This window comes from Diabrotica virgifera, chromosome 4 (assembly GCF_917563875.1).
Source record: "Diabrotica virgifera virgifera chromosome 4, PGI_DIABVI_V3a".
Lineage (NCBI taxonomy): Eukaryota > Metazoa > Arthropoda > Insecta > Coleoptera > Chrysomelidae > Diabrotica > Diabrotica virgifera.
In genome coordinates, this window is record NC_065446.1 from 137,806,801 (window position 1) to 137,824,176 (window position 17,376).

General features: G+C 33.2%; 1 protein-coding gene across 1 annotated transcript in view; it reads left to right on the plus strand.

Moving 5' to 3' along the window:
• Positions 1–17,376, plus strand: part of LOC114333250 (zwittermicin A synthase ZmaJ) — a 230,332-nt gene that overhangs the window by 92,290 nt on the left and 120,666 nt on the right. The window contains exon 3 of the mRNA XM_028283114.2: positions 14,300–14,584. Coding sequence (XP_028138915.1) covers positions 14,300–14,584 — 285 coding nt within the window. The remainder of the gene's footprint in view (positions 1–14,299; positions 14,585–17,376) is intronic.

Here is a 17,376-nt window from a genome sequence, read left to right on the forward strand (position 1 = left end):
TTTATTAAACATTTCTTAATGAAATTACAAAAAGTTCTATCTTGTTTGATTTTTTCCGAAGTGAAAATCTATATGCACTCCCCTACAATGCCACTATTAATAGCTTGTTAACTACTTATTCAAACTTGATATAGTAAATTGTTCAACATAACCGACGAACCGGAAAATAGAATATATTATTATTTATCCCCGGTACTTCAAAGACTGAAATTAAATCATAAAATCATTAGCTACTTAATAATTATACTTATCATATCAGTTTATTGAGAAGTCATTACTTCTGTGGCAATAATTTATATATAAATTGACTTCTTGAGTAATGATTTAATATGTCAAGGTTTAAGTTTACGATCATAATATCTAAATGAACGAAGAAACAGAAGAACTATTGTAAATTTGTTAATGTAGCAGCAAATATCGGAACTGAAATTTTATAACATTGGCGTACGTAATTCACTGTATTGTTTACCTTATTTGTTCTAATTGTGCAGTCACTGAAGATTTCGTTTAACCTCTATCGATTTTCATGAAAATTGGTGAGTAGTTAGAAGAAACAAAAATGACATGGTGCCAACTTGCGCTGTTACCCCGGGGTGGATGTCATCCCTTATGGGGGATGAAAATTATTTTACTAAAAATAACCCCATAAATCGATAAAGGGACAAATTCTAAGCAAAATTTGTCATGACAAGTTAATAAAATAATTCAACACTTTTTGAGTTGTAAAAATCTAAGATTTAAATTTTTCGTAAAAAAACATGCACGTTTTAAGTTTTTATAAAAAGCTAAATTATTACCAAAATTGAAGAAAAAAAGTCTAATATAATTCTTGATTACAAAAACATTTAAATATTAATTCAAGGTAATTGAATGTATATTTTTTTCGGCGGTACTCAAATCTAAAATTCTAGCTTAAAATAACGAGAAAACGATGCATTTAATAAAATATGCTTACTAAACACTTACTAAAGTATTTGAAATATTTTGAAAACTTTTGAAAATAACTCCAAAAATTCTCGATACAGGTACGAAAAAATAATGCAGAAATAAATTCGAGTTTATTTTTCACAAAAATCTCCATTGTTTTTTTGTGGGATAAAAAATAACCGAGATAGAAACGTTTAAAACCTAAATTTTACTGCGAGAACCATGTAACCGGGGCCCTGTAGCAGTTTAAAAAAATAATGATAATAAAAGACTAAATTGAACACCTTGAAATTACTTTTCAACTAGTTTTTGGATGAACTTGATACAACAAACCGTAACGGAGGTATTAAAAAAATAACTAATAAAATAATAATAATTTTTTGGAAACATTTTTGGAGCATAAATTTTGATGCTATCAACATTTAGTGTCATTTAATAGTAATTCTGAGTACGTTTATCAGTGTTTTGTGAGTATATGTTATAAAATACATCGTTTTCCAGTTATTTCAGTTTGAATACTTAGATTTGGATACAGTCTGGCCAAATCGACTTTGAAGTTGAGATGTGCACAAAGATAACGGAAACTCGTAAGCGAGACAGGAAGCAAATGTACAGTCCGTAAAGCTGTTTTACTTGACAAGATGTTATTAAAATAAAATTTAGAAACTTCGGAAAAACCGAACGTCAAAATTTGGTCAAACTGAACTCGCACTTGCCTTAAAAATACAGAGAGAGTCTGTAAAGTGGAATAAATTCAATATCTCAAATACTAATTGTTTTTTTGGAAAATGCTCAGACCCGTCGATTAGTATTTCAAATTGTCCTTTTTGACATTCAATAAAAATGTATACAGGGTGTCCCAATTTAGAGATATGACGTCATCGTCGATTTTCTTAAATGGCAACACTGTCATTTTGATAGCTAATTTGATAGGGTTTGTAAAGTTATACATAACTGCAAAATATCAAATTTTTATTCTCTACCATTTACAAGATAATAGAAAATAACAAAGTTATATCTGTAATTTGGAATATATTCAATAATTAAAATACTAACTGTTTTTTTGAAAAATGCTCAGACCCGTCGATTAGTATATCAAATTGTCATTTTTGACATATAATAATAATGTATACAGGGTGTCCCAATTTAGAGATATGACGTCATCGTTGATTTTCTTAAATGGCAACACTATCATTTTGATAGCTATTTTGATAGCGTGTGTAAAGTTATACACATCTGAAAAATTTCAAAATTTTATTCCCTACCATTTACAAGATAATAAAAAATAACAAAGTTATGAAGAACAAGAAGTAATCAAATAATAATTGAATTTATTTATTTCAATTAAGCAAATGCTCATAACGTTGCCCATTGACAATTTGACAATAATTGAGGGCAACATTATGAGTTTTTGCTTAATTTATTGAAATAATTAAATTCAATTATTAGTTGATTACTTCTTTTTCATAACTTTGTTATTTTTTATTATCATCTAAATGGTAGAGAATACAAATTTGAAATTTTGCAGTTGTGTATAACTTTACACACCCTATCAAAATAGCTATCAAAATGACAGTGTTGCCATTTAAGAAAATCAACGATGACGTCATATCTCTAAATTGGGACACCCTGTATACATTATTATTATATGTCAAAAAGGACAATTTGATATACTAATCGACGGGTCTGAGCATTTTTCAAAAAAACAGTTAGTATTTTAATTATTGAATATATTCCAAATTACAGATATAACTTTGTTATTTTCTATTATCTTGTAAATGGTAGAGAATAAAAATTTGATATTTTGCAGTTATGTATAACTTTACAAACCCTATCAAATTAGCTGTCAAAATGACAGTGTTGCCATTTAAGAAAATCGACGATGACGTCATATCTCTAAATTGGGACACCCTGTATACATTATTATTGAATGTCAAAAAGGACAATTTGAAATACTAATCGACGGGTCTGAGCATTTTCCAAAAAAACAATTAGTATTTGAGATATTGAATTTATTCCACTTTACAGACTCTCTCTGTATATAAATATTTTACTACCTATAACTCACTTTGAATTAATATTAAAAGATTTTTCAAGCAATAAATTTATTCGATTTTTTATTAGCTTCAATTTTGGTAATTACAACATTTTTCCAAAAACTTATAGTGTTTGAGTTATTTGTGAAAAGCCTGTCTCCCGGGCCGGAGGACTACACTGCGTACGTGCATTATGCATACGCTAATGTTTTTGGCGAAGAAAAGAGATACAAAAATTGCTTACGGGATTATTCAACGGGGCGGATTAAGTAAGCAAAAGGGTCGGATGCAGGGCCGTAACTACCATTGGGGCAACCGGGGCAGTGCCCCGTGGCCCCCGACCAAGGGGGCCCCGAGCATAGATTTTAACGAGGAAAATAAAAACATGTATTTTAAAAGCCGATCCCAACGAAATATTTTCAAATGACACACTTTTAAAAAGACTGCAACATAGCTTTAATTTTTCACTGGGGAAATTAGTCTTTTAGACTAAAATGCAATTGGAACAGAACAGGGCCCCTGAGGCCTGAGCTAAGCTGGGGCCCCCGAGACCTTAACATAAAAATTTAAATTATTACTTAAGAAACTAGTTATTTCGGCGTAATAAAACCTAAAATGCCATTGGAAGAGGGGGGGGGGGCCGGGCTAAGCTGGGGCCCCCGAAACCTTTCATAAACATATTATAAATTGTGACTGAGAAAATTAGTTATTTTGGCGAAATAAAAACTAAAATGCAACCGGAATAGGGACACCAGGTCCAAGCTACTTTGTCTTAATCAATTTACCCCAGACCAAATCTTGGTACGTGAAAGGAACCACATATTGAAAAGAAAGGTATACATAAGATAAAATGAGCACATTAGGATCAGTCCCACCAGTACACTGACCAGCTTCACTGAGTGTGCTTGGCTCACACTGCAGTAGCTTAAGGCACCTTAAAGTGCTTTTAAATCAAAGTGAACACGACCGAAGGAACGAATTCGTAGGTGTTCGCTTGGTTATTCGTTCGGTACAAAGTAAGACGATTTACATTGTAGCGAACGAACGAACTCGTTGATAATCCGTCCGCAATGTCAGATACAGATGAAGCTGTAATCATTAGCGCTGCTAATTTTATAGTTATTGCAGGACATGCTGAAAAAAAAAGAAAGAAGAGAGTGTAGTGTTCACATAGGAGGAAAAGCTAGCTTTCAAGGGGTTAAATATCAAACATTTTTCCCGACCCCCCTTGCACTGGGGGTAAATTCCCCGGACCTCCCGGTAGGGGCCCCCAGATCACATTTGCCCCGGGGCCCCCAACGTCGTAGTTACGGCCCTGGCATGATGCGGCCTGCGGGCCGGCTTTTGCCCACCCCTGGCTTATAGGGTAGTTATAAGGAATTTACACCACTCGATGCCAGATGAAGAAATAAATAGTGAACTAGCTAAATCGGGCATACTCTTCATTAACGTCTTACACAGAGTCGATAAAACACCTTTGTCAAAATTCTATGTAAACCTAGAACCGAAAGAAAACACATTTGTGCACTGGATCATATCGGCAATATGAAAGTCAGATTAGAACCCCCTCACAAAAAGAACAATATAACACAGTGTCAGCGCTGTCAACGTTATAAACACACAAAAACGTATTGTACATTGTACAAGACCTTACGCATGCGTGAAATGTGGAGGAAGTCATCCAACGCCAGAATGTACAAAACCCAGAAATACACCAACAAAATGTGCTGTGTACCGGAGAAAACACTGCAAACTATAAAGGCTGCTTAATTTACAATGACTTGCAAAATGTTAGATATAATACAACGCGGAAATCACTCTACCCTTAATAATCCGAGCCCACATCACAATGTTAACCCAGCGCCAACTTCACAGTAACAGAGTCAACAATCACGATATCAACAACAGTACCATCAATAGAATGGAACCCAATCTTATACCCAAGCAGTAAGAGCAGGAAATCAAATAACTGACATAAGGTCTCAAATTAATTTATTCTTAAATTAATTTAAACCAATGTTCACCCAACTAATGAATCGAAACAGCGTGATCCTTACCACGCTAACAACATTAATAATTAATCAAATTCCATAGATCTCTCCGAATAGCCGAGTGGAAGGCAAATGGTTTAGCAAACCATAAAGCAGAAGTAATCCAATTCCTAGAGTACATCAAAATAGACATCCACTTTGTATCTGAAACGCACCTTACAAAAAGAAGCGTAATTAAAATATCTCAATGCTCAGTCTACCACATTAGTCACCCAGATATAACAGCCCATGGAGCATCCTCAATAATTATAAGGAACAATATACAACATCACCAAATTCCGGAACATAAAAGAAGTGAGACATAAGCAACAATACTTAATAAAAATGCCAGGCCTTGGGACTTCGAAATTGCTGCAGTATACAGCTATTCTATACATAGAATCACAACTGAAGAATACGAAGAATTATTAAACAAGCTAGGTAACAAATTCATTATTGGAGGTGATTGGAATGCTAAGCATGCAAATTGCGGTTCACGACTCATTACACCTAAATGCAGAAGCCTACTAGATGCCATCAACAATACAAATTGCACCTACTTAGCGACGGGACAACCAACGTACTAGCCATCCGATACAAATAGACTACCAGACTTATTCATCCTAAAAGGAATTGCAGCAAAGTACACAGACATAGAAGAAAATTGGGATCTATCGTCTGACCATACACCAATCATGGCAACACTCAGCACCCACATAATCAAACGACCTGAAATACCCAACTTGACTTCCCTTAAAACTTACTGGTCTGAATTTAAGTACCAGCTTGACAGTAATCTAAATCTTGGAATCAGACTAAAAGAAAAAGATGTCATATATAAAGCTATAAACCACTTCACCTGTCAAATTCAACAAGCTGCTTATCGAGCAACACCATCAACTCCAAAGCAAGAAAACACAAATACCACTCCGAATTATATTAGGCAACTAATAGTCAAACAATGAAGAGCAAGAGGTAGATGGCAAAGTCGAAAAATGAAAAGCAAGAGGTAGAAGCCGCAATACTAATGACAAACACGAATATAATCGACTAACCAGACAATTAAGAACAGCGCTAAATTATGCACGCAATGCCACATTTGGACACTACATTAGTACCTTGTCTAAAGAAGATCACTTAATATGGAAGGCAACAAAAAAACTTAAAGAGACTTACAGAACACAGCCCACCAATTAAGAAAGATGACGGTACTTAGGGAAGATCGGACCACGAAAAAGTGACAACAGTTGCAGAATACTTAGCTGGTATTTTTAAAGAACACCAAGCAGAGAATAATGACAATGTAAACTTAATAAGAGACTTCCTGGATAGTGCTTGCCCTATAATGCCCCCAATAACACCATCCATTCCATGAGAAGTGAAACTAGAAATATAAAAATGCAATAACCACAAAACACCTGGATTTGACCTAATAACAGGGTTAATACTGAGACATCTTCCGTGACGAGCATTGGTCATTTTAACTACACTATACAGTAGTGCACTCAGACTGACATATTTCCCAATCACATGGAAATTTGTGCAAATAATAATGATTCGCAAACCGGGTAAACCTCCAAATAAAACATTATCCTATCGACCAATCAGCTTGTTGCCGACAATGTCCAAGATCTTCGAAAGACTACTACTACAGATATCCCAACCACTGAAACAACCCAAATCTCAATTTTCGCTGATGACACCACCATAATCGCTGTCAATGAAGACCCCATTCTCGCATCTGCACAACTGCAAAATCACCTCGACCAATTGGGAACATGGCTCAACAAATGGAAGGTGAAGGTGAAATTAAATGAAACGAAGTCAACCCAAGTTACATTTACAAACCGAAGGGATGTATGTCCAGCAATAAAATTAAACGATACACAATTACCAGTCAGCATACAAGTCAAATATTTGGGATTAACCCTTGAGAAGAGAAAACATTAACATGGAAGCCGTACATTCAAACCAAGAAAACCCAGATTAACATCAAAATACGACAAATGAGCTGGCCTAGCTGAGCTGACAAATGAGCTAGTCTAAAATCAAAACCCAATATTGAAAATAAACCGCTCCTTAAAAATTCAAAGGATCACAAAGAGCTACATTGATGGACTGAAAAGTCATCCAAATGATGAAGCAATATTGCTAAACGCTCTTCCAGAATTCGCAAGATGACTGAAGAAACTATGGCCTACAATTTTAATAAATTAAATATACTATGATCTAATGTAAAAAATACACATGGTTGCCACAGAGCAGCTTGTCCCTCATGTATTTAGCATTCAAACTATTTACTTATAGCTTCGATGAAGCAGATTGTAAATTAAAATATATAATAAAAAACGCTGGACGGAAGGGCCGCCCGAGAACTTTATCGTACCGATCTATTATCGTTATCGTACTAGATACTGGTATTCTATAAAAATAACAAAGTTACTCGTTATTTTGATATTTTAGAAACACCTACTGTATTTAAAAGTATTTTATGGTTCTACGCATCATTAATTCCTGCATTTGAGAAAATGTTCGATGCCATATTTCGGGGACACACTATAGATGTGTAGATTATTGCATAAATCAATAAAATATTATAGTCATACTTTCTTTTCAAATTAGTTCATTTTTCTGAGAAATTAATAGTTTACAATATTTGCATTTCATTCTATTTCGACTACGCCAGTCAATGCGCGAGATTAAGAACAAGATATTATCTCCAAATTCTATCCTACTGCATGGATTTTAATGAAATTTTGGGAGTAGCCCAATCTCCTAATTCAAAGTCTATCCTATATACTGTATATACTATGGCGCTTTTATCATGGGGGAAGTTCCCACCACTTCTCAGGGGTGAAATATTTTTATTTTCGAATTACATGGAGAAAAAGCAAGATTTTTAAGAAAATTTAAAAATTCATTCTATAATTTGATCACATTTTTTACAAAAACCATTCATTTTAAACCCGTTCAACTTTTTGAAAGTAGAAGTAACACTATATATATTAAAAGGTATTGTAGAAGGAAAACAATGCATTTAAATTATGGTGGATGGGGAGTTAAATGTATATACTTTTCATTTTTCCTTAAAGTACATTAGTCATATATTTTTTTGCACCATATCTCGCTTAGTTTGTAAGTAAATGACATTTAACGGTGCTCGTTTTAAAGGTCTTTTCAAACACTACAAAAGGTGTTGGTAGCATTATACACCTAAAACCTACCGTTCCTCTGTTATTTCAAGTTGAATACACCAATTTGAGCATGCACCAAAAAACAAACTATTTTCACCTACCATATCTCTTTTTGTATTATAAATAGAACATTTACGAAGGAACGAACCTCTTTATTATTTATAATCTAAAAAATGTTTTATATAGTGTTTTTAGTTCGATATATATTTTTTAAGGAGAAGGTACGCCACTGTGTTGATAAACAACGCAATTTTGAGTGCTCTGATATTTCATCCGAATTTCGGAAATATCGAGAATTAGAAATTGTAAGAGTGAACTGTGAGCAAATAATATACTACAACAAAGTGCTGAGAGTGTTAGTGACACAATAGGACTAATAATATTCGAGGTAGGCTGAAATCAAAATAACGTGGCGTCTTATCTGTTGGTAGCGATTTATCTATCCGCAAGGTTGAATTGTAGATGATCGTTGGCGCTAGCAGATAGGCAACACAGATTACACATTCCATAGGCGTATCAGAGGAATACGGAATGGATGAAATGAGCGGGATGGTTAAAGAAGTAACCAACGGAATGAGAGAGATAGCAAATGAAATGAAAGAAATGAGAACTGAGCGTAAAGAATTAATAAAAATTGTCAAAGATTTAACAAGTGAATGGAAGCAGAGTTTGGAAGAAGTAAAAGAGATTAGAAGAGAAAATGAAGTAATGAAAACTAAAATCAGGGTGCTAGAATATAAACTTGAAGCTATGGAAAAGAAAGAACGTCGAAATAACATTATTATCACCGGATTTGAAACTGCAGGAGATACTATAGAGCTAAAAGAAGATATAGAGAATCAGTTGCAAACTTTTCTTGGAACAAAGTGTGAGATAAAAGAGATAACGAAACTGAATAAGAGAATGTGCAAGTTAGAATTGAGTACATATGGTGATAAAGCAGACATAATGAAAAATAAGAACAAGTTAAGACATATTAAAGGAAGAAAACTTTTTATTGATGATGACTATACGATCCAAGAAAGAAAGATTCAAAAACAACTAAGAGAATATGCAAATGAACAGAGGCAAAAAGGTAATGTTGTAAAAGTTAAATACCAGAAGATCATTATAAATGATGAAATATGGAAATGGAATATGGAAACTGGCACAATTGAAAAAGAGAGCAACAGAGCTAATCCAAAAAACTAATAAAAGCAGAGGCGGACAAAACGATGACAAATTCGGCAATGAAAACGGAAAAAGAAATGGAACTGAAAGTTATAGATAAGAAAGGAGTGGTATGGAGAACAGCGACATGGAATGTTAGAGGAATAAGTGGAAAAGAGTTAGAATTAGTAGAAACCCTTAGCAACACAAACTATGCTGCAATAGCCATCACTGAGACAAAAAAAAAGGGAGCTGGGACACAAATAATAGGAGATGGAAATCTATTAATATACAGTGGTGTAAAGGAAACTGAATGGGCCAGAGCAGGAGTAGCCTGTTTGATACCCAAAGATAAAGTAAAAAGTATAAGAAATTGGGAGTTCATCAATGAGAGACTATTGAAAGTATCAATGAATTGTAGTAAAAGCGATATTATAACTTTGATTGTAATATACGCACCTGGAGAAAGTGACAAAGCAAACGATAAAAATCAATTTTGGGAACAACTACAGCAGACAGTAGAAGATTATGAGGGAACACTCATAATATTGGGAGACTTCAATGCTAGAGTGGGAAACGAAAACATGAAATGGCAAGGAGCTATAGGTAGGCACGGAGAACACACAATTAATAAAAACGGGAAAAGATTGCTAGAGTTTTGTATAGATAATGATTTAGTTATAGCCAACACTTTCTTTGAACACAAGGAAATACACAAGATAACAAGAGCAATGCCCCAGCGAAATGAAAAATCAATAATAGACTTCATAATTGTTCCTCGAGAAAAAAGGAGTAAAGTTAAAGATGTCAGAGTGAAAAGAAGCTATGATATAGGTAGTGACCATTATCTACTAGAAGGAGTATTCAAGAATAACAACAAAGTCGAGGACCGAAAACAGATACAAAACAAAAACTATAGCGGACGAATAAGAACCTATAAGCTGAGAAACTTGCAAACAAGAAATGAGTATATAGAAAAAACAGAAAAACAGTTTGCAAGGATTGAAAAGAGAAGACAAAGTAGAAATGTGGAAGAAAAGTGGATCAGATTTAAGGCAATACTATTAGAAACAGCAGGGCAAGTTTGCGGGTATACCAGTAGAAATAATCATAAAAAGCAGACAAGCTGGTGGAACAACGATATTAAAAAAGAAGTCAGAGAAAAGAAAAGGCTATGGAAAATGTACATACAAAAAAGAAATCAAGAGGCATACAATAAATACAAGGAACAGCGCAACAAAGTTAAAGTAAGGATAAAACAAGAAAAGCAAAACGCCTGGGAAGAATTTGGAAGAACTATGGAAGAAAATAGTACCCAAAATACAAAATTATTTTATAGAGTATTAAAGAATATGAGAAGTAAAACGGAAATTAAACTACAGCAGATAAAAGATAGAAACGGAAATATAATAACTGAGGATGAGCCCATTATAGAAAGGTGGAGAGAATATTTCAAGGAACTTTTAAACAATGAAAATACAACAGCAGAGAATCGCACACAGATAACAGACGAGACACCTGAAGGAGGGCAAGAAGACGTTTATGAAACTAAAATAAAGATGGAAGAAGTTGAAGATGCACTAGAAAAACTAAAAGTTGGTAAAGCAGCAGGGATCGACGGAATAGATGCTGAATTATTGAAATATCTTGGACAACAGGGTAAACAAGAATTACATGACCTACTAAATTTAGCGTGGACAAACAAAAAAATCCCAGAAGATTGGAACATTTCAATAATACTGCCTATACACAAAAAGGGAGACACGAAAGAGTGCAGTAATTATAGGGGTATATCACTTCTCTGCTCAGCGTTGAAAATCTACGAAATTATCCTAGAAAAGAAACTACGAGAAATAGTTGAGCCTCGACTGGCGGATATACAAAGTGGATTTAGACCATCACACAGCGTACAAGATCATATATTCACACTACAGCAAATTACTGAAAAAACACTGTTAAAAAACGATACACTGTACCTGGCGTTTTTAGATATGAAAAAGGCGTTTGACATGGTCAATAGAGAAGGAATATGGCAAAGCCTGAAAAACAAGGAAGTAGATGAAGAACTTGTAAGTGTAATAAAGAGTTTGTATGTCAACACAAAAAACCAGGTCAGGACAAGTAACTTAATCTCCGGCGAATTTTCTAATAACGACGGGGTTAGACAAGGTGGAGTGTTGAGCCCACTGTTATTTATTTCCGTTATGGATGAAGTTATTAAAAAGTGTTGGAAAAAAACTAAAAAATGCGCTATAGGGTATAGAAATTTGCAACAAATAAAAATTGAAGCCTGTGCATTTGCTGATGACATTGTATTAGTTGCAAGAACTGAAAAGGCTCTCGCAGATAACATTAGAATCTGGGCTGAAGAACTAAAAAACTACAACTTAATAATAAATATGGAGAAAACTAAAGTAATGACAATAGCCAACAAAGAAGCAACTGTAAATATTGAAATCGAAGGGCAAAAAATCGAGCAAGTAGACCTCTTTAAGTATTTGGGAATAATGTTAAACAACAAAGGTACACAAGAAGATGAAATTGGAAACAGAATAAAATTGGCTACGAGAACTTATTATTCACTGTATAAAAATTTCCTAAACAAAAAAGAAATATCGAGGAAAACCAAAATGACAGTATATAAAACTGTATATATGCCAATTACAATATATGGGGCAGAAAACTGGGTACTTAATGACAGACAAAGAAAAAGATTACAAGCTACAGAAATGAGATACTTAAGAAAAGTGGTGGGAGCAAGAAGATTAGACAAAAGAAGAAACGAAGATATAAGACATGAATTACAGGTAAAATCGCTCAACGAAAAAGTTGAAGAAAAGAAGTTAAAATGGGCTGGACACATGATAAGAATGAGTGGTGAGAGACAAGTGAAAATGACATGGGAGGCCAAAGCAGTGGGTAAAAGCAGGAGGGGCAGACCAAGGAAAAGCTGGAACACTAGTGTAAACGAAATACTCAAGAAAAGAGGAACATCGTGGCAAGAAGCAAAAGCTTTAGCAGCAGATAGGAAGAAGTGGCGTAAATTTGCAGAGAGTATTATATAAAGGAGGAATCCTCGACACCTAATATGGTAAAAGAGGCAACCGATTATGTATGTATGTATATATTTTTTAAGGTATTCACAAAAAAACGTCCGAAAAGGTGTCATTTTTCAATGAAAATGGCCAATTTTCAACTACGCATAACTCAAAAAGTATTGAGTTCTCAAAAAAAAGTATAGACTAGTTTTTGTTTAGAAATAGGTTCTTTAGCCACTTCCGTGCTTATTTTGACCAACAAATTTTCCACCCCCTTGAAGAAGTGGGAACCACCCCAAGATAAAAAGCGCCATAGTATATAGGGTAGATTTTGTTTCTTGAGCTATTCCCTACTTACTGTGAAAATATCAAGTACATCAATATAGTAGGATGAAATTCGGAGCCAAATACCCTCATTGACTGCCCTACAATAATGCTCTGCTATGAACGCGTGAGACAGGACACACGTAAGATTATAGCAAAATTTCTATTTACCGTAACTTTTCGAGTTTTTGAGCTACGGCAATGAATTTTATGTCATTGGAAAGGTAATTTTGTATTCTTTCAAAATATGTTAAAAAATATAGGGCATATCTAAAAAAAATAAGATTTTTTATTCATTGCCGGTTCAAACGGAAGCCATATTTTTGGTAAAATTTATTGTGATAATAGATAATAAAGTACCATATATGTCTGCAAAATTTAAAATTTTAGTTTCTATTAAGAAGGAAGTTACGGGCACTCGAATATTTTTTAAGAAAAAATTCATAACTCCCCTCCTATGGGGAGCTAAGATATATGACTAATGTCATTAAATTTACTGATAGGATATCAAAAATATATCAAAAAATTAAAAAATTCCTTGGAGCCATTTTTGAGAAAATCTAGTTCAAATTTATGTCAAAATTTGACCCCTTAAATATAGGCAACCCGTAACTTTTTCTGAAAAACGATAACATCCTTCTTATAGCCCCATATTTAGGCTATATAACGACTTTTTAAAATTAAACTTATCTTAAACAAGTTTTTAGATAGATAGGGAAATGTGTCGGGTGGGCGGTCGGCCATGTTGGCCGCTATTTTGAATTTGGAAATGTCAAATTCCGTATTTTTATTTATCTCTCGATGAGCTTACTTTGAGTTGAATTTCATTCATTTCGGTCAAAATTTGCAAAAATGGGCCCTAAATAACCCCCCTATTTCGGCCCCCCTTTGAGAGGTTTTTTTTAAAAGCTTAGTTTCTCGACAAAATTCTCTTAAACTTACTCATACCGAATTTCATCAAAATCGGTGCGGTAGTTTTTGCTGGGCGGTGGCGACATACGTACGTACATACGTACGTACGTACGTACGTACATACATACTTCCGGCATGTTTTTTTTCTTTGCTTTTTAGACTCGAAAAACGTCGAAAAAAAGTGAAATCTGAAAAAAAATTTTTTTGCACGATCCTATAACTTTATCTACTATACTACGTATATAGTACGATAAAGTAAAAATAAAATAAATTAATTTATTTTAATAACTTGATATAACAAATTTTGCGTATAAATCCCTCTATCGATTTATGGAGTTATTTTTGATAAAATAATTTTCGCCCCTTACAAGAAGAAATCCATCTACAAGTTACCACCATATCACTTCTGTTTCTTGAGGTATCCTCTAACCCTAACCACTCACCATTTTTTATGAAAATTTATGTTATGAAAGTATTTTTTTTGTGATTTTTTAAATCATCGAATCCAAAAATGAGAGTCTAATAAAATAAAGCACAGACACAATAATTTTTGATTCTGCTGAGCACTTCTATTCCTCGTTATATGTTCTATTTTGATTTAATTACTGCTGAGGCTATACATGTATATTTGTTTCACTAATTTCTCTAAAAACATTAATAGCCGTGTCTACTTCTATTATTTTTCACAGTAAATGGCGAAATCAGAACGCATACATACTCAGACGTCAACAAAATCACTAACAAGCTAGCCAGGACCATTATAGAAACCATTTCTAACAACCAACTACCCAGAAACAAAGACGGCGACTACATAATAGGCGTAAATATGCATCCTAGCGATCACTTGGTGATTCTGTTGATGGCCATTTGGAAGTCCGGCGCAGCTTATCTTCCGCTTGATCCGTCTTTCCCAGGACCAAGAGTTGAGCATATTGTAAGAGAAGCGAATCCTGCTATGATTATTTATGAAACAGGTAAACACTGCTTAAATCATTAATTACCATTTTATCCTTGTACTTCTAGTGAATTGTGCTTAACCGTACGTTGAAATTATGCTGTCTTTCTGGGACTCGACGCACTTATAGTAGGAGAAAGATTATGCATGAATGAACATATAAAACAAGCTGTATTTTCCTATCACCGTGTCACAAAAAAATTGGCCAGCGGAAGTATGATGTAATAATTAATTATATAAACTGCCCTTATAATACTGGTACTGGTTCATTATTTTCTGGAACATAAAAAAGATGTGTTTAATAATATGATCGTTCATAGGTAATCTTTCATTTTTCTTACATACATAAATATGTTTGAAGTAGCAAGTTTATACTACAAATCAAAAGTGTGGCTTATTCCAAGCAAAAATAGTATATTCTTCATCGTAGTGCCATTTTTGTTAAAGTAGTGGTCAGATGTTTAAATCGTAATACCCGTTATATAGATGATTATAGATAGGTTTTCGACATATTACCATAAATTTGGCCATGGTAACCTTGATTTTAAGTTAAAAATGTTTACCCACGGCGTCAATCCTGACTAATATATACTAAAGCGTCTTTAAAGGCTTTTGCATATCATATATTTTTTATGGAAATTCCGTTAAATTTTAATTTTTGTCTTTCTCTGTAATGTCTTTCCCTGTTTCCTTCCAGAGCTATTTGGAATACCTGTTCCACGTATATATTTATAGGAACTGCAATATGTAGCGTATTCCTTTTATAGTGAGAGGCAAAATTATGGAATAAATTCATTTTCACTAGAATGGGCGGAGATTTTTGAAGATAAATCCCGAAACAGGTCGATTTTTATTTTTAAATAAGCATCATCCATCTGGGCGTGATGACGTAATGTTTCATTTTTTTTAAATAGAAAAGGTGTCGTGTGGTAGCTCATTTGAAAGTTGTTTAATTCTCTTTTCAGTAGTATAAACATTAATATCATTATTTGAATTAAATTAATTGACGAAAAAATAAGAATGAGTAGAATTTACTTAAGTCAAAATACATTTTACCGCTGTCAGAATACAGAAAAAAATTATTTCACAAATAAGCATTGATTTTCGCTTAAATTAAATATCAAATATCCTCCCAAATTCCTCTTGGCAGTTTGGACATTTAATTTATAGTCCAAGTAATGAAGCTTAAAATATGACAAAACCTCGCAATTTTTACAGAATGGATCGATTTGCTATATGAGGCCGAAAGGCGCTTTACCATGGGGGTGGTTGCCACCCCATCTCAGGGTGGAAATTTTTTAATATATTTTTACCGGAAAAGTTGGTAAAACCATTCATTCAAAAAACTTTCTATATATTTTTTTGACAAAATTAATAGTTTTCGATTTATTCGGTATCAAAAATGTTAGTTTTATATCAAAAAAATCAATGTGTTTAATCACATTTCTGCTAATAACTCAAAAAGTTTTCGTTTTATCAAAACAACTTTGTTTAACAAAAATGTACCTTTTGAAAAAATAAACAAAACCCTTTTTTTAAATATTCTTTAACACCAACAGTAATCGAGCAATACTTCATTACATGTTAGCTCTTCTTCGTCAAATGCTAAATAATATAGTTTCAAAGTCAAAAGACGGGAAAACTATGCATTTTTCGAGGATAACTTGTTCAAACTAATTTAAAGTATTTAAAAATATCTATCTCCAGAAATAAAAAAAAAGTCTAGCTCAAAAATTAAGTGGCACAATGAAAAGAATATCAGTTCCTATTTTTTCAGCGAAAAAGTGATCAGACAAAACCCCCCACTCATCACCCGAATTAAAATTAGTCATTTTCCTTATTTGGTCTTCTTTATTTATGTATTATTAATAGGTTCTACAAGCTTGGCTGCCTTAGAATAAATAGTTTTAAAAAAAAATGGAGTTAAAAGCGAATAACAAATTTTTGTAGTTTGTTAGAAAATTCCTTTTTCTTTAGAAGAGATAGATTAGCGTCAGGGATACGAAAAAATGTTTAATATGAGATTGAAGCTTATTAAATTCCCAAGAATTCGTTTTACAAAAATTTTTTCTGCGGCAAAAATTGAGTGAGCTATTGATAATTAAAACTTGTAATAACATACAAAAACCACCTTTACCAATCCTTTCAGTCACCTCTTTTTGTGACTAAGGATTTAAAAAAAATAGTTTTAACAGCCTTATAGATCTTCTAAAAACCTACAAAATTCTTTTTAACAAGCTTTCTAAGATAAAAAAAAAGGTACAGTTAAAAAATCAATATATTTTTTTGAAAAAAAAAAGAGAAATCCAATTGGAAGCATAATAATCTAAGTTGACGGTGTTTTTAGTCATTGACCTTATTCGTTCTTCTTTATCTATGTACTGTTAATAGATTCTACAAGTTTAATTGGCTTGGAATGGTTAGTTTTAAAAAAATGGAGTTAAAAACGAATAACGAATTTTTGTAGTTTGGTAAAAAATGCAATTTTCTTCAGAATACAAAGATTAGCATCAGAGATACGAAAAATGTTTAAATATGAAATTGTAGGTTATTCAATCCCAAGAGCTTGGTTTGAAAAAATTTTTTCTATGGCAAAAATTAAGTGAAACCTAAATGAGTATATCGAAAAACATTGATTTTTTCGATATAAAACTAACACTTTCGATAGCGAATAAATCGAAAACTATTAATTTTATCAAAAAAATGTATACAAAATGTTTTGCTTAGAATGAACGTTTTTATCAACTTTTGCGGTCAAAATATAATTAAAAATTTCCACCCCCGAGATGGGGTGGCAACCACCCCCATGCT